This window comes from Lampetra planeri, chromosome 35 (genome assembly GCF_965212315.1).
Source record: "Lampetra planeri chromosome 35, kcLamPlan1.2.h2, whole genome shotgun sequence".
NCBI classification, from domain to species: domain Eukaryota; kingdom Metazoa; phylum Chordata; class Hyperoartia; order Petromyzontiformes; family Petromyzontidae; genus Lampetra; species Lampetra planeri.
In genome coordinates this window covers 1,954,473-1,976,259 of record NC_136141.1, presented here as the reverse complement: position 1 = coordinate 1,976,259, position 21,787 = coordinate 1,954,473, and the positions used below count along the sequence as shown (strand labels likewise).

The following is a 21,787-nucleotide window of genomic DNA, read 5'->3' as shown; positions in this document are numbered from 1 at the left end:
GGTTGGACCAGATGACGCCAAAAGGCGCACAACTCAAGGACAATGAACCATCAGAGTATGAGAGCTCGGGGTAAGCATTTACACCATTGGAACCTCATTTGCCAGTAACATCATATTTTGTTACGGGCAAATGAGGTTCCAATGGTGTAAATCACACAAACAAAAACGACACTAAACCATCCCCATCCTACCAGGCAAAGCCCACTGAAGCATTAACTTATCAGAAGCGACCTGGCAACAAATAATAGCTCAACAAAGTGGCCCCATCATTTGGACATTTCAAGCACCAACATAATCTAAATAATCTCAATGCATGGTGGATTAATACACATTTGTAATTACGTGTGTAGGTGCAGAAATGAATTTTGCCTACACTTCTATTTGTGTTTAACCGAAAACTATTGGGAGGGGAGGGGCGTGTCTTTGGGTCTGTAGCTGCGGCAACGTTTGAAAACACTTCAAGAGCATTGGATGTTTGAGTTGAAAGCAACTGGAGTGTGTTTGTGGCACTCAGCATATGTGTGGTCTACACAGCCTGCTGGCAGTACGTAATGCCAGCAGTATTGGTGCAGTACAAGCAACCCCTGTGCCGGTTTCCAACATGCAGCGTCTCATCGTCTTGGTTCTTTCGGTAAAGTCACGTAGAATGGAAATAATAAAATAATAAAAATAAAACATAATAAAATAATTCTCACGACGTTTCGGCCACAACGCAAGTAGCCGTCCTCAGGTGAAGAACAGGTCTGTCGAGAAGACAGACTCTGCCTTCTCGATAGACCTATTCTTTACCGAAAGAACCAAGAAGATGAATCCCTGCAGTCACGAAAGCTTTAAATCGAAATTCATGCAGTGTCTCATCAGCTGAGCGAGAGCTTGCTCCAAAACGTTCTGAACTCGCCGCGGTGCATCGGCAAGGATCGTCGTTTTAAGATGATGGTCCTCGTTCGCCGCGACATTATCTAACACTGATTACAAAATCATGATCATCGTTGTGCAGGATATCACTAACCGCAGGGAAAGGGCAGAGATTACGTCTACTTTGTATATCTGGCTCTCCGCGTATAAAGCATATAAAGGCATTTCTACCACAACCTATCAGACAAACAACGGCATTGATTCAGTATCAGGGAATTGGTGGACCGGTTTCGCCAGTCAGTGTCTCATCAGCAGTCGGGCATTGCTTTAATCAATTCATTCGGCACATTTGCTAGAGAATGTAAACACTCGTATAGCTACAGGCCCCGCACTAGCTTCATGCGGCACTTGAGGGCGCCCCTCTGTAAGTAACAGCGCGCGTGGCTAGGTAGGGCGCGAAAGAAGTTCAACGGTGTTTTGTCTGCAATATCTTGCTGTCTTTTCTTGGATTTTCTGTTTGCACTCAGTCACATATTCACTTTAAGATGTTTTTTGTTCATGTTTTTGTTTTTTTTGTTTGTTGCGGTTGCACCCGATTCAAGAGCCGAATGGCTCACAGGGCTACACCTAATAAATGAAACTTGAAAACTTGAAAACATGCATACAGCAGCAGCAGTAGCTGTGGTACTCGGCGTGCGCCAAAGTTCCCGCCTGGACCTGAGTCATCCCCTACACCTGCGGTTGAACCCGGTGGATGTATCCGGCGAGGGGTGAGCGAGCACCCCCCAGGCGCAGCCGGGGGGTGGAGGGGATGCGACCCCAACCTGAGTCAGGGGAACGGAGGAAGAGTGGGGGGGGGAGGAGCCATGCGGGGAGCGGAGTGACAGAGGTAACGCTCACACACACGCGCGCGCACCGCACCACTCCCAAAGCCTCCATCTCCAGCCGCCTCCACGCTTGCCTTGCCGACAAACATCGCCCGTCCCGTCGGAGCCTCCACGCAGCACCCGAAGCGTCTCCATCTCGCGGCGCGCTCGTGGTGCCATCGCGCCCGGAGGCTTCCCGTGACCCCCACCCCCACCAGCCGGAGCGTCCGAGAGACGGTGTCTGCACGTGTCCATCGAGGGCGCACGGCCGAGTCTCCGTGACTCTCACGCAGGGCTGGTCAACGCCTCGCCCCGAGTAGCGTGTTAAGACTTCCTCCCCTCCACCCCCCCCAAGTCGTCTCTTGAGGAGTGTCCCCGCGTTCTCGTTCTCTGTCTGCCTCTCGACACTCGCCAGCACTCTCCTCCATCCTCCGCTGGCAGCGCGAGAGGGATTACCACTCGCGCCGCTCACGTCTGCTGGGCACGGGGGCCATCGAGACGTTCCGTTCCCTGTCCGTCTCGCCTGAGGTGGGGGGAGGAATCCACGGGGGGACGAGAGGCGGAGTGGAACTTTGAGCCGACAACGTTCGCTCGAGGCCCGCAACAGGTAAGGCGAGGTGTGTGTGTGTGTGAGAGAGTTGTGATTACGGCTGTGTGTGTGTCTGTGTGCGCGTGACTGTGGCGAGCGGTGGTGTAGCGGTTAGCGCTGCGCTGCGCTACGAACCCGGCCACCCGAGTTCGATTCGCGCTCACGGCCAACACCGGTGACGAGTATCTGAATCGGTCCTTGGCCTCCCTTAGGTCGACTCAGCCTCAAATGATTACCCGGTGCGGTGCGTAAAAACATCGCCACTGGGGAGACAAAGGCGGCCGGGCGTTGTGCTGGACACCCACGCCCTTCGTGCGCCGTTCCGGCCTTCACAGGCGCTGCTGCTCGCTTGCCCCAACAGAGTGCTAGAGGGTAGGTGGGGGGGGACCTTTGTTTTTGTGACAGTCTATGCAGTATACACACACCGCGAGTGGAGCTATGTGCGTGAATTGCTGTGTGTGTGTACACGTGCGTGCGTGTACGCGTGTGTGTGTGTGCGCGTGTGTGTATGTACGTGTGTGTGCGTGCGTGTACGTGTGTGTGTGTACGCGTGTGTGTGTACGCGTGTGTGTGTACGCGTGTGTGTGTACGCGTGCATGCGCGTGTGTGTACGCGTGTGCGCGTGTGTGTACGCGTGTGTGTGTACGCGTGTCTGTGTGTACGTGCGCGCGCGTGTGTGTGTGTACGCGTGCGTGTGTGTGTGTACGCGTGCGTGTGTGTGTGTACGTGTGTGTGTGCATGACGGTCACTGCAAGGGGGCGGTCACCGCATCGCGCTCTTTCAGATGCGCATCTGCGGCCGTCTGGAACGTTCCTCCTTGCGATATTCGGAAGCCACTGGAGCTACGCACACTTTTCAATCTTTCAGATTTAAAAACTAATTTCTTTAGAACTGAGTTCTGTGTTTAGTTTGTTGCCCTTGCCCCCCTCACCTCCGATTATTATCACGGTTGGCTACGTACGACGCGAAAGCAGTTAGACATACACGCTATACGCGTGCGTGGATGTGCATGCGAGTTTCCACCTTAATGTTATGCATTTGCACGTGTTTGTGTGGGTATGCATTCGCGCGCGCGCGGGTGTGTGTGCATTTATTCACGTGTATGTTGTCTTTGCGTGGGTGTTTGTGTGTGGGGGGAGCGGTGGTGTAGCGGTTAGCGCGCTGCGCTACGAACCCGGCGACCCGAGTTCGATTCCCGCTCACGGCCAACACCAGTGACGATTATCTGAACCGGTCCTGGGCCTCCCCTAGGTCGACTCAGCCTCAAATGAGTACCTGGTGCGGTGTGTAAACATCGCAACTGGGGAGACAAAGGCGGTCGGGCGAAGGTGCTGGCCACCCACCCCCTCGTGTGCCGTGCCGGCCTTCATAGGTGCTCGCTAACAGCACTTGCCCCAACAGTCTGTTAAGGCTATACAGGGGATCTTTGTCTTTGTTCTCGTGTAATTTTTTGTTTTTGACCAGTTGTGGCTGTATGATCGATCATACAGCCACAACTTGCTTTTAAAACTTGCTTTAGAACAACTGTAGATGCTTTATCAGTATATATTTTCTCATTGTTTAGAATGTTCACGTATTTATTTTATGTTGAGTATTCAGGTGATTCAGGTGCTTTGAGTGGTAGATTTGTGCCAAAAAGCCACCACCACCACCACGAATGTAAACAAAAGTCAACTTGACTTGACTCTACCCCCCTCCTCCTCCGGAACGCATCGTGACGATCGTCTTCGTCCCACGTGACACGTCCTGGTTATATCTGTGCCTCGCGGACATGGCGACCCCGTAGCTCGAGGTGGCACAGAAAGTGGAGAGCCATTTGTGCAAGGACTTGCTGGGGAGAGCACCTGCCAGGGCTGCGAGGGTGAGTGGAAGAATATTCCTCTCACTTGATACAGCAATCGTGCTGTGACGGTTCCACCTGAAGACGGAAGCTTGTGTTGCCTCCGAAACGTCGTGATTTTTATTTTATTTTTTATTTTACTTTTATTAATTTAATTTTTTTACCTACGTGACTTTACCGGAAAAACCTAAGAATATGAATCCTTGCAGTCACGAAAGCTTCAAATCTAGAAATGAGTGGAAGAAGCCACGACTATAGCTGTAGGAGCAGGGCATCTCTCATCTGGGACGTGGTGGTGGTGGCTGCAACCTGAACACGCGTAGGGGGTTTGAAGGCACCAACACTGCCCGTAGCCAGGGCCGTCCATAGAATCTGAATCTTTATTTACACTGCGGGGGGGGGGGGTGGAATCCGATGAGCTATGAAGCTCTTTATCACAGATGTCCAGGAGGGGTTGGTCAGAAAGTTGAAACAACAAACAATGCAAATAAAATCCGATGAGCTATAAAACTTTTTTTCACAGACGACCAGGAGGGGTGGGTCAGAAAGCACAAAGTATAGAAAATATCAAATCACACAAAAAACAAAAAAAACTAATTTTTTTATTTTACCAGATAAAGTGACGGAGGATTGATGACGAGACATTCTGCCATAAAGGCGACCAGCGCGGCATAACCCAAAAAGAACAAACGTGTTTCTGTGCACCGTATGTTGAACGCTCTCTCGCACCGCACGTAGCCAAGGTGCGGGCGAAGGACAACCAACTGAACACAAGCAATGTGGATCATAGCATTGGCTGAAGAAATCCCTCCCCCCCCCCCACGTTTAAAGTCAGTGCTGTGTAGTGTGTGTTGCCGTCTGTGTGTTGTTCTGGCATCGTTGTTGTTCTGACTAAAGCACAGCGAGTTGGCACGGTAGGGGCCACAGGTGGTGCCATCGGCCACTCATCTCGGTCAGTCGACCCGTGGCACATGTTGGGTCTGTCCCGTGACCTCCTGCCAGCGGGCGTTCGACACTTCACGTGGCCTTAACGTGCACCTAGCCTGGTACAAGCGCCGTGGTTACGTCACCGCCACTTCGTGGCGAATGGCGCTTGTTGTTGTTGTTCTGAGCCTTTAAATTCCCACTCCTCTGCCCCTCGTCCTGCGTCCCAACCTCTCCGTTCCTGAGGTCTCCTCGGCCGGTCGCGACCTCCGAGTGATTTGCTGCGTTGACGCGCTGCCTCCAAGCAAACCGGCCCCATTTCACACCGCACTCATCACATCGCGAAAGCTCAGCAGGTCTGAAGCCTGGATAGTGTTTGGATGGGCGACCGCCCCGTGCACAAACCGGCTGTCATAGGCGTCGTCGCTGCGTCGTGGGCAGTAACAGTGCTGTACAGCAAATAAACCCATTGTTGGACTGCACCTCTATGCTGCCACGTGTGTGCTAGCCAGCATTTGACTGACGCGCACCGAGCAGAGCGGTTTAGTGTGGTGCCAATAACGCGCCGTGGACAGGCGCAGGTGCTGGGATGTCCTCATCCAGCAGAGGATTTATACTAAAAAAGAATCGTGAGTGCACGCGCAGTTGTACGATCGACGAACTCCCTCGCCGATAGGAGCTGACGCCGAGTCTCTGAAAACGGAATCTTGCGCGTTGGGGCAGGTGAGTGAATCCAGGTGTGTGGGTTTTTTTTTTATTAGCACAGAAAATGTCGGGGTGCGTTCCATTCCTGCGCGGTTAGCCTTTGGCTTTGTGATACAACAACACTCAGCCGACCGACACTGGATCGAGAATTAAGAAAAAAAATATCTTCAGTGTAAGTGACCAAGCCCAACAGACATAAAATAGTTCGTGTGGCGGTGGCGTGACCAGGTGTGTGTGTTTGTGTCGTGTGTGGTGTTGTGTGCGTGAACGTGTGGTGTATTTAGTCGTGTGTGTGGCATTAGGTGTGGCGTTAAGTGTGTATGTAGTGTGTAGTGAGGGCTGTGGTGTGTAGTGAGGGCTGTGTGGAGTGAGACACTGGGTGAGTGGTGAGGAGTGAGACACTGGGTGAGGAGTGAGACACTGGGTGTGTAGTGAGACACTGGGTGAGTGGTGAGGAGTGAGACACTGGGTGAGGAGTGAGACACTGGGTGTGTAGTGAGGGCTGTGTGGAGTGAGACACTGGGTGAGTGGTGAGACACTGGGTGAGTGGTGAGGAGTGAGACACTGGGTGAGTGGTGAGGAGTGAGACACTGGGTGAGTGGTGAGGAGTGAGACACTGGGTGTGAGTGAGTGGTGAGGAGTGAGACACTGGGTGAGTGGTGAGGAGTGAGACACTGGGTGAGTGGTGAGGAGTGAGACACTGGGTGAGTGGTGAGGAGTGAGACATTGGGTGTGTAGTGAGGAGTGAGACACTGGGTGAGTGGTGAGGAGTGAGACACTGGGTGAGTGGTGAGGAGTGAGACACTGGGTGAGGAGTGAGACACTGGGTGAGTGGTGAGGAGTGAGACACTGGGTGAGTGGTGAGACACTGGGTGAGTGGTGAGGAGTGAGACACTGGGTGAGTGGTGAGGAGTGAGACACTGGGTGAGTGGTGAGGAGTGAGACACTGGGTGAGTGGTAAGGAGTGAGACACTGGGTGAGTGGTGAGGAGTGAGACACTGGGTGAGTGGTGAGGAGTGAGACACTGGGTGAGGAGTGAGACACTGGGTGTGTGGTAAGGAGTGAGACACTGGGTGAGTGGTGAGGAGTGAGACACTGGGTGAGGAGTGAGACACTGGGTGAGTGGTGAGGAGTGAGACACTGGGTGAGTGGTGAGACACTGGGTGAGTGGTGAGGAGTGAGACACTGGGTGAGTGGTGAGGAGTGAGACACTGGGTGAGTGGTGAGGAGTGAGACACTGGGTGAGTGGTAAGGAGTGAGACACTGGGTGAGTGGTGAGGAGTGAGACACTGGGTGAGTGGTGAGGAGTGAGACACTGGGTGAGGAGTGAGACACTGGGTGTGTGGTAAGGAGTGAGACACTGGGTGAGTGGTGAGGAGTGAGACACTGGGTGAGGAGTGAGACACTGGGTGTGTGGTAAGGAGTGAGACACTGGGTGAGGAGTGAGACACTGGGTGTGTGGTAAGGAGTGAGACACTGGGTGAGTGGTGAGGAGTGAGACACTGGGTGAGGAGTGAGACACTGGGTGAGTGGTGAGGAGTGAGACACTGGGTGAGGAGTGAGACACTGGGTGTGTGGTAAGGAGTGAGACACTGGGTGAGGAGTGAGACACTGGGTGTGTGGTAAGGAGTGAGACACTGGGTGAGTGGTGAGGAGTGAGACACTGGGTGAGGAGTGAGACACTGGGTGTGTGGTAAGGAGTGAGACACTGGGTGAGGAGTGAGACACTGGGTGTGTGGTAAGGAGTGAGACACTGGGTGAGTGGTGAGGAGTGAGACACTGGGTGAGGAGTGAGACACTGGGTGTGTGGTAAGGAGTGAGACACTGGGTGAGGAGTGAGACACTGGGTGTGTGGTAAGGAGTGAGACACTGGGTGAGTGGTGAGGAGTGAGACACTGGGTGAGGAGTGAGACACTGGGTGAGTGGTGAGGAGTGAGACACTGGGTGAGGAGTGAGACACTGGGTGTGTGGTAAGGAGTGAGACACTGGGTGAGGAGTGAGACACTGGGTGTGTGGTAAGGAGTGAGACACTGGGTGAGTGGTGAGGAGTGAGACACTGGGTGAGGAGTGAGACACTGGGTGAGTGGTGAGGAGTGAGACACTGGGTGAGTGGTGAGACACTGGGTGAGTGGTGAGGAGTGAGACACTGGGTGAGTGGTGAGACACTGGGTGTGTGGTAAGGAGTGAGACACTGGGTGAGTGGTGAGGAGTGAGACACTGGGTGAGGAGTGAGACACTGGGTGTGTGGTAAGGAGTGAGACACTGGGTGAGTGGTGAGGAGTGAGACACTGGGTGAGGAGTGAGACACTGGGTGAGTGGTGAGGAGTGAGACACTGGGTGAGTGGTGAGACACTGGGTGAGTGGTGAGGAGTGAGACACTGGGTGAGTGGTGAGGAGTGAGACACTGGGTGAGTGGTGAGGAGTGAGACACTGGGTGAGTGGTAAGGAGTGAGACACTGGGTGAGTGGTGAGGAGTGAGACACTGGGTGAGTGGTGAGGAGTGAGACACTGGGTGAGGAGTGAGACACTGGGTGTGTGGTAAGGAGTGAGACACTGGGTGAGTGGTGAGGAGTGAGACACTGGGTGAGGAGTGAGACACTGGGTGTGTGGTAAGGAGTGAGACACTGGGTGAGGAGTGAGACACTGGGTGTGTGGTAAGGAGTGAGACACTGGGTGAGTGGTGAGGAGTGAGACACTGGGTGAGGAGTGAGACACTGGGTGTGTGGTAAGGAGTGAGACACTGGGTGAGGAGTGAGACACTGGGTGTGTGGTAAGGAGTGAGACACTGGGTGAGGAGTGAGACACTGGGTGAGTGGTGAGGAGTGAGACACTGGGTGAGGAGTGAGACACTGGGTGTGTGGTAAGGAGTGAGACACTGGGTGAGTGGTGAGGAGTGAGACACTGGGTGAGGAGTGAGACACTGGGTGTGTGGTAAGGAGTGAGACACTGGGTGAGGAGTGAGACACTGGGTGAGTGGTGAGGAGTGAGACACTGGGTGAGTGGTGAGACACTGGGTGAGTGGTGAGGAGTGAGACACTGGGTGAGTGGTGAGGAGTGAGACACTGGGTGAGTGGTAAGGAGTGAGACACTGGGTGAGGAGTGAGACACTGGGTGTGTGGTAAGGAGTGAGACACTGGGTAAGGAGTGAGACACTGGGTGTGTGGTAAGGAGTGAGACACTGGGTGAGGAGTGAGACACTGGGTGTGTGGTAAGGAGTGAGACACTGGGTGTGTGGTGAGGAGTGAGACACTGGGTGAGTGGTGAGGAGTGAGACACTGGGTGAGTGGTGAGGAGTGAGACACTGGGTGAGTGGTGAGGAGTGAGACACTGGGTGAGTAGTGAGACACTGGGTGAGTGGTGAGGAGTGAGACACTGGGTGAGTGGTGAGGAGTGAGACACTGGGTGAGTGGTGAGGAGTGAGACACTGGGTGTGTGGTGAGGAGTGAGACATTGGGTAAGTGGTGAGGAGTGAGACACTGGGTGAGTGGTGAGGAGTGAGACACTGGGTGAGTGGTGAGGAGTGAGACACTGGGTGAGTGGTGAGGAGTGAGACACTGGGTGTGTGGTGAGGAGTGAGACATTGGGTGAGGAGTGAGACACTGGGTGAGTGGTGAGGAGTGAGACACTGGGTGAGGAGTGAGACACTGGGTGAGTGGTGAGGAGTGAGACACTGGGTGAGTGGTGAGGAGTGAGACACTGGGTGAGTGGTGAGGAGTGAGACACTGGGTGAGTGGTGAGACACTGGGTGAGTGGTGAGGAGTGAGACACTGGGTGAGTGGTGAGGAGTGAGACACTGGGTGAGTGGTGAGGAGTGAGACACTGGGTGTGTGGTGAGGAGTGAGACATTGGGTAAGTGGTGAGGAGTGAGACACTGGGTGAGTGGTGAGGAGTGAGACACTGGGTGAGTGGTGAGGAGTGAGACACTGGGTGAGTGGTGAGGAGTGAGACACTGGGTGTGTGGTGAGGAGTGAGACATTGGGTGAGGAGTGAGACACTGGGTGAGTGGTGAGGAGTGAGACACTGGGTGAGGAGTGAGACACTGGGTGAGTGGTGAGGAGTGAGACACTGGGTGAGTGGTGAGGAGTGAGACACTGGGTGTGTAGTGAGTGGTGAGGAGTGAGACACTGGGTGAGGAGTGAGACACTGGGTGAGTGGTGAGGAGTGAGACACTGAGTGTGTGGTAAGGAGTGAGACACTGGGTGAGTGGTGAGAGCAACAGGCGTGGCTCACGGCTCGCCGCTATCACCTCTCTCCACCAACGCAGCAGTCGCAAAGGTCGCTTCGTGTCCCCCCATTTGATGCCAAGAGCTCTCGAGATCCTGAAGCCAACAGCCGGGAACGTGTTTCGCTCGGTGTAGACTAAGCGGTCAGCAACAAACAGAGCGCTACTGTACTCGTGTTGTTGTTGTTGTTATTATTATTAACGAAGTTTGCCCTGGTTAGCAATGGGAAACGAATAACATTTCTTGAATCGAGAAAGGTTATGAAGCGATTGCGCTCTGGAGCAAGTGCGTGGGAAGAAGCAGAAAGAGAAGCGGTGTTGGGATCTGCAGTTGTGGTGGTTAAACACAGTGTGGTGGTGGTGGTGGTGGTTAAACACAGTGTGGTGGTGGTGGTGGTGGTGGTGGTTAAACACAGTGTGGTGGTGGTGGTGGTTGAACACAGTGTGGTGGTGGTGGTGGTGGTTAAACACAGTGTGGTGGTGGAGGTGGTGGTTAAACATAGTGTGGTGGTGGTGGTGGTTGAACACAGTGTGGTGGTGGTGGTGGTTAAACACAGTGTGGTGGTGGTGGTTGAACACAGTGTGGTGGTGGTGGTTGAACACTGTGTGATAGTGGTGGTTGAGCAGAGTGTGGTGGACAATACGAAACAGTCTGGCAGACCGGTTCCTCAGCATGCGTTGAGGAATCCATTGACCAGTCCAGACATCGCCTCACCCACCACTGGTGGACGTACATTGAACTTCTTTCGCGCCGTACGTAGCCAACCGCCACAAATCGGTGGACGCGATCCGTTCTTTCGCGAGCCGCGGATGCCAAGGGATGAATGGTGACCACGATCACCCCCCTCTACGCTTAGCCACCCCGCAAACGCCTTGCCCGGCAAGGGGCCGGCATTTGGGAGTACTTGGGAGCAAGTTCGCGTTGAGGCAGGCTGCTCGACGCCGAACGGACGACACTATCCAAACTCCGCGTCTCCATCGGGGGCGTGGGTGAGAGTGGCTCGTCAAGTTAGAATGCCCTGGCCATCTCGCTGCCTCGAGCCTCCAAAAAAATTCTCTCCTGTCCCCCGCCACCTTTCCCGCTCGAGTCTCAAATCCAGCGCTCCCGAAAGAAAGAAAGAAATTAAACAAATCCTGCTTCGAGCTTCGGTGCATTGAAAAGAGACGCGTGGTGACTACGGCTGTAGGGACAGGACACGTGACACGTGGTGACTACGGCTGTAGAGACAGGACACGTGACGCGTGGTGACTACGGCTGTAGAGACAGGACACGTGACACGTGGTGACTACGGCTGTAGAGACAGGACACGTGACGTATGGTGACTACGGCTGTGGAGACAGGACACGTGACGTATGGTGACTACGGCTGTAGAGACAGGACACGTGACGTATGGTGACTACGGCTGTAGAGACAGGACACATGACGTATGGTGACTACGGCTGTGGAGACAGGACACGTGACGTATGGTGACTACGGCTGTAGAGACAGGACACGTGACGTATGGTGACTACGGCTGTGGAGACAGGACACGTGACGTATGGTGACTACGACTGTGGAGACAGGACACGTGACACGTGGTGACTACAGAGACCCATATACAGGTAGTCCCCGAGTTATGATGGTCCGACTTACGTAATTTTCGACTTACGATGGGGTCGTCGTAACGCATCTCCATCGTAAGTCGAGGACTGCCTGTATATATGCGACTAGCGGCTACAAGAGGGGGGGGGGCGGGGTGGGGTGTAACAAAGAGGGGGAGGATCTGGGAGCTTCAGGGACCTTGCGAGAGAGTTCGAGAGAAGGGGGCGAGAAGAGGGGGTCCTGGGACTCTGTGGGGGTCGTGGTAGCCACTGTCGTCGTCGTTATCGCCGCTACTACTACTACACAGTCAGCTTCAAATCAAGACGATGCAGTCAGTCGTCGTTATGTGCTCAATGTCGTCCTCTTGTGTCATCGAGTGATGAGATCGTGTTGGGGGCCGTCCATAAATGACGTCACGCACCTAGGGGGGGGGTCAGACTTTTGTGACGTTGTTTGACGAGGAGGGGGGGTGGTGAGAAATGTGACGTCACATCAAAATGCGCAACTTTAAATAAATATAGACAACACGTTCTACTTAATTAAATAAACTTTTTAATAAATGTTTTCGCCTACAACATCAGAGTGCAGCTCCACATTAAATACGCACTACAATGACAATAGTTTAAAGCGATTTGAAGCATGTTTTATTTTGGGGGGGGGGGGGTTTGGGGGCAGAGCTTTGTGACGTCATATTTGAGGGGGGGGGTCTGACTTTTCGTGACGTCGTGTGACGAAGGGGGAGGGGGGGGGGTCAAAAATCGTCCAAAATCGCGTGACGTCATTTATGGACGGCCCCTTGTGAATAACGAAAGCCGCTACAGCCGGTGCCTGAGAAGCCGCTCCAGGTACATGCTGCAATGCCTTTCTCTCGCCACTCACTCTCGCTCGCCACGTGGTGATGACAGGCGAGGCAGCTTGGGCAGGGAGAAGGGTTCTTCTTACCTGTTCCTAGCCAGTCCTGCTCCTCCCCCCCACTTCCCTTCAGATACAAATACCAAACATCTGAGTGGATGGGGGTGCGGGGGGTAATAACACTCAACGATGTCTTCTTGGTTCTTTCGGTAAAGTCACGTAGAATGGAAATAATAAAATAATGCAAAAATAAAACATGATTAAATAATTCTCACGACGTTTCGGCCACAACGCAAGCAGCCGTGCGTTGTGGCCGAAACGTCGTGAGAATTATTTGATGATGTTTTATTATTATTATTATTTTATTATTTCCATTCTACGTGACTTTACCGAAAGAACCAAGAAGATGAATCCCTGCAGTCACGAAAGCTTTAAATCGAAACTCAACGATGTATAAACACTGGATGGCCTCTGTACAGATGGAGTAAGAACTCAGCTGTGAGTGACACAGCCTTTGGCTCAGCTGGCTGTCGTGAGAAGTGAAGACTTGGGCCATGTTTGTTTGTTGTAGTACGGAGTTAGAATGATGGCTTTAATCTAAGTTGTCTTGTGGTTGTTGTTGTTGTTGTTGTTTGACTTGCATCTCACTGGGATTTTTGCACACAGCGTTGATATACGGTGCTTTTCTGGAAGACTTCCTGGATTTTTCTGTTTGCGCATAGTCACTTTAAGATGTTTTCTTGATCATGTTTTTGTTTTTTGTTTGTTGCGGTTGCACCCGATTCAAGAGCGGAATGGCTCACAGGGCTATACCAAATAAATGCAACTTAAACTGTGAACACCGTCACACCTCGCAGGCCGTCGTACACTCACTCGACTTACCATACTTCTACCAGGGCCCTATTATCCCATAGGCCACAGTAGGCAATGTGCCCAGGGCCGAGGGAAACTAAAGGGCCTGCGAAGCATCAACATTTGACCGTGTTTTTTGTTTGTATGCAAAAAAAAATGTAACCAAGATATATTCCTGAATAAATATATTTATATTCTTGATTCGTTCGGTATAGTCACGTAGAAGGGAAAAAATAAAAATATAAAACAATAAAATTATCACGACGTTTCGACTGCAACACAAGCAATCATCATCAGGTGTGAAATCCACAGCAAGAAAATGTTCTTGTTGTGGATTTCAGACCTGATGATGATTGCTTGTGTTGCAGTCGAAACGTCGTGAGAATTTTATTGTTTTATATTTTTATTATTTCCCTTCTACGTGACTTTACCGAAAGAACCAAGAATTAGAATCCCTGCAGTCAGGAAAGCTTTAAATCTAAATATCTTTATATAACAAGGATAGGCACAGTGTATATGTGGTCGTGCGTCTTTTTTTATTCATAAGCTGAGAGAGATTAACACCGGTGGTGAACTTTTAGAGATGTTTTTCATTGCAAAATTAACACTGTAACAAAATATATAAATATATATTCCTTGTTCCTGGGTAGTAAGTGTTCTTTTCTAATTGCTTATTCCCCACAAACTTTGCTTTTGTGACCAGGACACAAAAGCAAAGTTAATCATTAATCCACTCCATTAATAATAATAATAGAGACATTTTCTCTGCTCTTGAGGCATAAGCAATTAGAAAAGAACACTTACTACCCAGGAACAAAAATCGTGTAACATAGTGAATTATCAACATCTTCAAATGTGTTTTTTCGCACACTCTCATTAGAGAGCGGTGCTAGGGATGACAAAGGCGTTGTGACAGCGACGGTAGTAGTGACATGGGGCATCAGCAGCACCAATTGCAGAAAGTTATCACTCGCAAGGCCTACGAAACTGAAGTGCCGAGCGCCCACAAGAACCTTAATCCGACCCTCGACTGTACGTCAAATCGCAGCGATTGACCCGTTAATCCAGAGCTGTAAATGGCTGGAAACGATCACAACAACAACAGCTTCATGCAGGCCGGGGCAATACATAGACACCACGAAAGAGCTTTTCAACAAAGCGATTCGCACGTTGTGGTGTGTGCATCTATTGGCTAATTAGTCCTGGATCAACTTCACGATCACGCTCATCGTTTACAACATCATTCCTGGACTCGCGTAAACATTTTACGGACATTTTTCCAATCCACTGCTGCAATATAGTGAGGAGGGGTGGTCACTGCGGATTTGTGAGGTATAGGTCCAGAAAAGGTTGAAATAGTCACATCAGGGAATATCACTCGGCGAATTTCACATAGCACCCAACTTTCAAACCTTGCACGGTCCTACTCAATATACCCTTACGCGTACAAAGACGTCGCAATAAAGGAGCTGTTTCTACCGTGTTAGTTCATTGTATACACTCCGGTGTATACAATTGCATTAAGTCGTCTTATAAAAAACACGTGTTGTGATCGTAAGTTCAAGTGTGCTCCTACCTATGGGCAGTTCTTCTAAATTGTATTAGGCCCATAACCTGTCAAAATGTACGGTTTACCCGTATTCTTGTACAGGGAAATAGAGTTTTAAAAATGTTAATTTTGTTGTGTTTCTCCCTTGTGATGGGACTTTGTAGGATGAACGTTGAGATTTATAAGGTGCACGGGGTGACCAGTGAGGTCTGAATTGGTCTCAGGTAGGGCACTGATATGGGGTTGACAGGTATGTGGGCCCATCAGGTAGTGACCTATACTTTCGCAAGGGGTGGATATCAAGGGATAAATGGTGACGATCACTGTGTCACCGCTCCCCACCCACACACCTCTTTTGCTGACAAGGGCTGGAATCATGGGAACGTGAGCAGTTGGTGTTGCAAAAGCCACTGCGATGCAGAACGGATGATAAAATCCACAGTCTCGTGGTTCATCGAGGTCGCGAGGGAGTGGCTCTAAGGCAGAGACGCCTTTTGCCGGATCAACGAACGCGCGACACACAACGAAACCGTCGTGATAAAAAGAGACGCGGGGCAAGTGCCATGCACAAATTTTCAGATTGCAAACAATTTTGTATTGGGTGTGGAGTGATACGTGAAGACTGCGTTACTTTATAACAGCAACAAAAAACTGGACAAAGTGAATGTATCACATTTTGACTCTATGTCATATTATAAACGTAAATATTAAATGAACGGGCCTTTGTCAATCCACTGCTGGATGAACACTTTTGCACAATAGTTGGCACACTGCACAATGAGCCCCAACGGCTCAAGTCGCATTTCTGGCTTTGGCTTTGTGTGTAGATTGTTGTCCTTCCCCCGAACTTCCGATTAGCGCGGTTGACTACGCACGGTGGGAAATAAAAGTTCAATGTACACACATCAGTGGGGTGAAGTATGGTGACACAAACATGCCCGACACAGTGTAGGCTAGGCCTTCCTCTAACAGTGGATTGACAAAGGGCTGTAAAAAATGTGTTACTTAATGATTTCATACGGCAGGGGTGATATTGGCAACATTGTACATATTTATCGAGGTTATTGAGGCATTTAGTAGTCTCTGTAGAGGATCGGTGAGTCATAAATACTTTTAAAGCACAGTCCCGTACAGCACTCTAACGTTTCCATGTGTTGGGGGCTGAATGGGTGCGGCACATACCAGAGACGAGATGGGCTGATGCAGTACGGGAAGACCTGAAGGTGAGCGGACTTAGCGTCCATCGGCTGGTGCCAGCAGTGTCAAGGTCAGCCGCTGTGCGAGGAGGTTCATGACAGACGCCACCGAACAGTTGCCAGCAACCTTTGAGAAACAACAAGTAGCGAAATGGCACTCACAACAACAAGCAGAGCGTCGGGCAGTTAAAATGCGCCGTGAGTTGTCACTGCACACGTGGTTTATCTGACAGTCATCTCAGTTACGATCGCCCATCACACCTGGGAATTTCCCGTGGCTCCTTGCCCTGTGAAACTTTGACACTCCACATGGCATCGAAGATGCACCTCGTCTGTCACAGGCACCAGAAGCGTGCGTTTGCTGGGGAAGTGGAAGATGTTTGTAAACGTGTGCATGTCACCAGTTTTCCAGGCAAGTCCAGCAATAATGATACAACTTCATGCTCCTGACACCTGCATAACTGGATTTTGATCTGAGAGGGGATGGGCAGTGACAGCTCGTGTGCTGCGTGTGCTTTTCACGGCCAACAAACATCATTCCTCGGGGTTTCTTGATAGCTGCTATCAGACCGTCCATCGCGATTCGTTGGCAATAGACTGAAAACCCTCATCTCCTCGGCCTGATTACTTTTAAAGCTGACTTACGGACCGGCACCAGCCCCGTTCTGAATAAGTGGTGATATTTTTTTTTCTTCTAAACTACAATTCTTGATTTATATACATATTTAAAAAAAATTGTTGCACGAGTAACCTCCAGTCTCCTGAAGATGCGAACGATGCCAGTTTAAAATGTTCACAAAGCACATCAACAGAAGTAACAAGCACAACAAATTAATACTCAATTGCAGCGCTGCGTCAATTCCCTCTCAGATGAAGGCCTCACGGCCCTTTGTTGGACACGCGGCGTGATGGCCCCTACTTCCCAATTGCTTGTCAGTGCAGGCTGGTGACAGCGCGGTGGTCCAAAAACAATTCAGATAGAGTATCACTCGCCACTGGTGTTATCCGTGGCCGGCAATCAAACTTAGGTCTCCGTTGTTCACGGCGCAGTACGTTGACCACTGCACTTCCCACTCCCCTCCATGAGAGTGACGTGGTTGAAAATGTTGGTCATGTTCAGTTCAACACGTTGGCTTTCGCGACCAATATCAACCATAATGCAGGTTTTTTTTTTGGGTTAGATCGCGTAAAGATAAATGTGTCGTTAAATCCCGCCACCACCCGACACAGCCGATTAGTAAGGTTTGTCACGTAAACAGAACGTGCCAATTCGTTACTAGTACAGCACACCGGTGTGTTGGAGAGCAACACATCGATGTGGATATTCTCTATCCAACACACCGGTGGTGCTGTACTGGTAACGAATTGGCACGTTCTGTTAACGTGACAAACCTTACTAATTGGCTGTGTCGGGTGGTAGCAGGTTTAACGACACATTTATATTTACGCGATCTAACCGAAAAAACAACACATGGCCATGTTCAGTTGACCTGGGTCGTACGTAGCCCATCATTCTTCGGGTAAAAATGAGCCCTTGTCAGTGGCATAACGAGCAGCGTGGGGAGCAGAGGGGGTGCATTGCCCCCCCTCGCCCGCCCTGGTGACCAGAGCTACGAGTTGGGGGGGCCCCCCCCCTTGACAAACACCGTAAGATTTGTTTTCAACAACAGTGGGAAAGAACACAGACGCTGATTTAAAGCGCAGTTTAAATGTATTTTAATGGAAATGTTGCACGTTGTGTTCTAAATTTTAATTGGAGCGGCAGCGTAACATTGCGCAGAGATGCCCACTACGGAGCTGTAGTTGGCTGCATTCTGCGTAGATGGAGCGCGCCCCATACAGCGTTAAATATTCGAGACCGTGAGCGTGACGACGATGGGATGAGGCAAGAGGAGACACGAAATATGACAGCCCTGGGTGCGACCGTGCGAGACTTAATCAAACATTTTCTTTGTTTGCCCCCGTGTCACAGAAACCCTGTTTAGTCTACTCTGGTCTATCAGTGACATTTTATTGGGCTGCAGGGTTGGCCAATTTTATGGCCAGGACCTCGTGTGAACCCGCCGAGTTTGACTTTGCATGCGTGTAAAGTTAAGGCGCTTTGGTATTCGGTATGCAAGACTAAACCAGACCTTTGTCTTTGTGTTCGCGACTGGGCATACTCTAAGGGTAGATTTATGTACGTGCGTATGTAGCAAGTCATATCTGAACCAGTCCACAGCCACCTCTAGGTCCACTCAGCCTTTAAATGAGTACCAGCTACAGTGATCCGTTGACATCACATTTGACGTGTGTGTGCCAGTGTGAATATTTGCATGTTGGCTTGGGTCCATGCGTGTATGAATGCGAGCGCCTCCGTAACATACTTTACGTGCTCACGGCCAACACCAGTGACGATTATCTGAACCGGTCTGGGGCCTCCTCTAGGTCGACTCAGCCTCTAAATTAGTACCTGGTGCGGTGTGTAAACATCGCCACTAGGGAGACAAAGGCGGCTGTGGCGTGGTGCAGGCCACCCACCCACCTCGTGTGCCGTGCCGGCCTTCATAGGTGTTACTCGCTAACAGCACTTGCCCCAACGGTCTGTTAAGGCTACACGGGGGATCTTTGTTTTTGTTGCTTGTTTGTGGAGAGTGGTGGCGTAGTTCGCGCACTGCACTACAAACCCATTGAGCAGAGTTCGGTTCCCAGCCATGAATGGCGAGTGAAATCTGTACCAGGCCTCGGCCACCTCTAGATCTACTCAGCCTTAAATGAGTACTGTACGTGGTACAGTGTGGAAATATGAACACTGGGGATACAACTGTGGCTCTGGCTACCCCTCTGTGGCTGCCACACTTTTCATGGGGCCATACTTCTCGGTCAGCCCACGTCTTGTTATCAAAACTGTGCCAGTTTACCGCAGTGAAAAGTTCAACGTGGAAATACCGGTACCAAATCTCGATATAAAAATCAATTCTTGCTGCTACCCGGACAAAGACGCCAAATCCCAGACTGTCCTGGTCAACCTCTGACAAGGTGGCAATGCCGCACACCAGACATTGTCCCACTCACGCGCCGTGCCAGCACGGGCAGGCTGGCGCACAGGCAGCGTTTGGTCCTTGGGAGCTTACAAGGGGCTCAGTGGGCATGTCTGTGTCTGTCTTTTTCACCTGCAGGGACAGAGAGAGAGAGGGCATGGAGGCAGCGTGGCTCTTGGTGCTCCTGGCTGCCTTTGGCCTGAGTCACGGGCAGACCCAAGGTGAGTCAAGGCTAGAACTAACGAAGCTGTTTTTTATTTTATTTTACCAGGTAAGGCCCCCACTGAGCTGTGTAGCTCTTTTTGAGAAGCGACCTGGCCACAAGTGATAACTCAACAAAGTGGCTTATCTCGTGGAAATTGATAGCAGCCAAATACTCTTAAACGCGTGATGTTGATTCTAAATGTGTATGGTGGCCCCCCCCAACGAGTCGAGTGGTAGCAGGGCGGAATTGGGTGGGGTGTGATGCGTCTTCTCCCCTCCCCCCTCTCTGCCCCCCCCCCCCACAGGGATAAACCAATGTCTCTCAAACAACCCCCTCACCTGCAGGGAATGCCTCAAGATCGGCCCCAAGTGCTCCTACTGCTTCGAGGAGGTGAGGTGCACGGTCGCACGTCCGGCCGACCACCGCGCCAAGCCTCTCGGCGGTGCGGAAGCCGCGCAGGAGGATGAAGTCTTAGACACGGGGGGAGGGGGGGGGTGCAGGAGAGATGAAGGAGCGACCTTCCATTGAGTTGGGGAATGACTTGTGCCCCCACCTTCTCCGGCGTGCGACAGGGTTTCACGGAGAAGCGCTGCGACCTGCTGGAGAATCTTCAGGCCAAGCGATGCGGCCAGATCACGATGGTGCGCACGTCCTCCGAAGTGATGAAGGTGAGCGAAGGGGGCACGCGACGCCCCGGCGGGTAACGAGGAACCGCCAACTGATGCAGCGTCCCGGGGTGGAGCCTCTTATCGCGGGTTTGTATTTTGGGGCGTGCCGACGACGTGCCGATCGATCATCGATCGGTAATGATTGAAAAAGAAAAGATCGTTCTTTTCGGACCCGCGCACATTTATTCCAACTGCGATAATAATCGGTGTTTGTGTCATGAGACGGAGGATCCGTTCGGAAAACTCACGGAACGGTACACGCCATGTCCCAGAGAACAGCTGCGGAAGACCGCATGTTTTGCAGGGCCCCTAAAAATCCTTCACGTCGCCTTTGGTCCCTTTACACATCAGGGGGTCGCGCCTCCGATGAGCATGATTGGCTACGTTCTGTGCGAAAGAAGTTCAACATACATACGTGTACATACAGGGGTCGCACTTTCCCAAGCGCTCCGAGGCTGTCGCACGATGGTGAGGCGAATACTTAAAATGTGAATTCATAGGGCTTCAAATTTGGTTGAGACTCGTGTTGCGCATTCTCGCGGAGCTGGAGGAACGAGTGAGTCTGTGCCGACAGCTGGCACCAATACCTCTTTTCCACTGCACTACCGAGCCGCGCCGAGGCTGTGCCGAGCTAGCCCCGCTCGCCTCTGGAGGCTCCGGGTTTCTTTTCCACTGCAGAAGCCGTGCCGTGCCGCTGGCATTGCACGTCAACAAATACTGACCCACGTCACACACAATGAATGCATCGTTATCCCCGCCCCTGGACAATGCTTGGCCCCAAGGTAGATTCGGATGTCTTGTGAGGTCAGCCTATCACGGTTTGGATCCGACTCGGCACGTCAAATACCCGGTGGAAATCCGCCGGTACCGTGAAGTGCGCTGGCTCAGCTCGGATGTGCTAGTGGGACAGTGGTACGAGTGGCAGGGCTGTCGGGCTACCGGTTTCAGCTGCGTGTGTGCGTGTCGACGAAATGCGCGTCCTCTCGTCTGATTTTGTGTCGCAGAGTTTGTCCACTTCGGACATGATGAGCTCACGCTACGCCCAAGTTTCTCCGCAGTCCATGAACATCAAGATGAGACCAGGTGAGCCACGAGTCCACCAGACATACCCACACAGCCTGTTTAGAATGAGCAGCGAGGATCGAACTCCAGGCCCCGGTCGACGAACACACTTCATCTAGAGAATGCAAAAAACAAGCGCTTTAAATATATATCACACGCGTAACAGGAATCTCAGCCGGCTTTGCATAATCAAGGTGACGTCGGTCATTTTTGAATCTATATTCGGCAAAAAGTTTCGTCTTCGCAGAGTGATAAAGGTGCAGCGATACAGTGGCACAGATACAGTGGAACAGACAGAAGTGCACAGGGTGACACAATGACGCAGATACAATGACGCAGACAAACATCCCCTCATCAGAAATCAAACTCGGGTCATGGTATAGACGCAGATTACGAGTGTTATGGGGTTCCCTGACGAGGTGGCGTGCGTGCGTGCGTGTGTATGCTGAACTTCTTTTGCACCGTACGAAGCCAACCGTGCAAATCGGAGGTGCATGTGCAGGGGAGCGGTAGTGTACCACTTAGCGCTGCACTGCACTACAAACCCAGCCACACGAGTTCGATTCCCGCTCATGGCCAACAGCAGTGACGATAATCTGAACTGGTCCTGGGCCTCCTCTGGGTCGACTCGGCCTCAAATGAGTACCTGCTGCGTAAACATCGCCACTCGGGAGACAAAGGCGGCCAAGCATGGTGCTGGCCACCCACCCCCTCGTGTACCGCTCCGGCCTTCATAGGTGCTACCTGCTAAAAGCACTTGCCCCAACAGTCTGTTAAGGCTATACGGGCGATTTTTGTCT

General features: G+C 51.7%; 1 protein-coding gene across 3 annotated transcripts in view; it reads left to right on the top strand.

Moving 5' to 3' along the window:
- The first annotated feature begins 1,733 nt into the window (after positions 1 to 1,733).
- The window catches only part of ITGB4 (integrin subunit beta 4), a 62,163-nt gene continuing 42,109 nt past the window's right edge, over positions 1,734 to 21,787 (top strand). For all 3 annotated transcript variants that reach the window (XM_078610881.1, XM_078610880.1, XM_078610879.1), the window contains exons 1-5: positions 1,734 to 2,328; positions 19,191 to 19,273; positions 19,562 to 19,647; positions 19,830 to 19,925; positions 20,930 to 21,008. In XM_078610881.1, the coding sequence (XP_078467007.1) occupies positions 19,210 to 19,273; positions 19,562 to 19,647; positions 19,830 to 19,925; positions 20,930 to 21,008 (325 nt within the window). In that variant the 5' untranslated portion in view covers positions 1,734 to 2,328; positions 19,191 to 19,209. The remainder of the gene's footprint in view (positions 2,329 to 19,190; positions 19,274 to 19,561; positions 19,648 to 19,829; positions 19,926 to 20,929; positions 21,009 to 21,787) is intronic.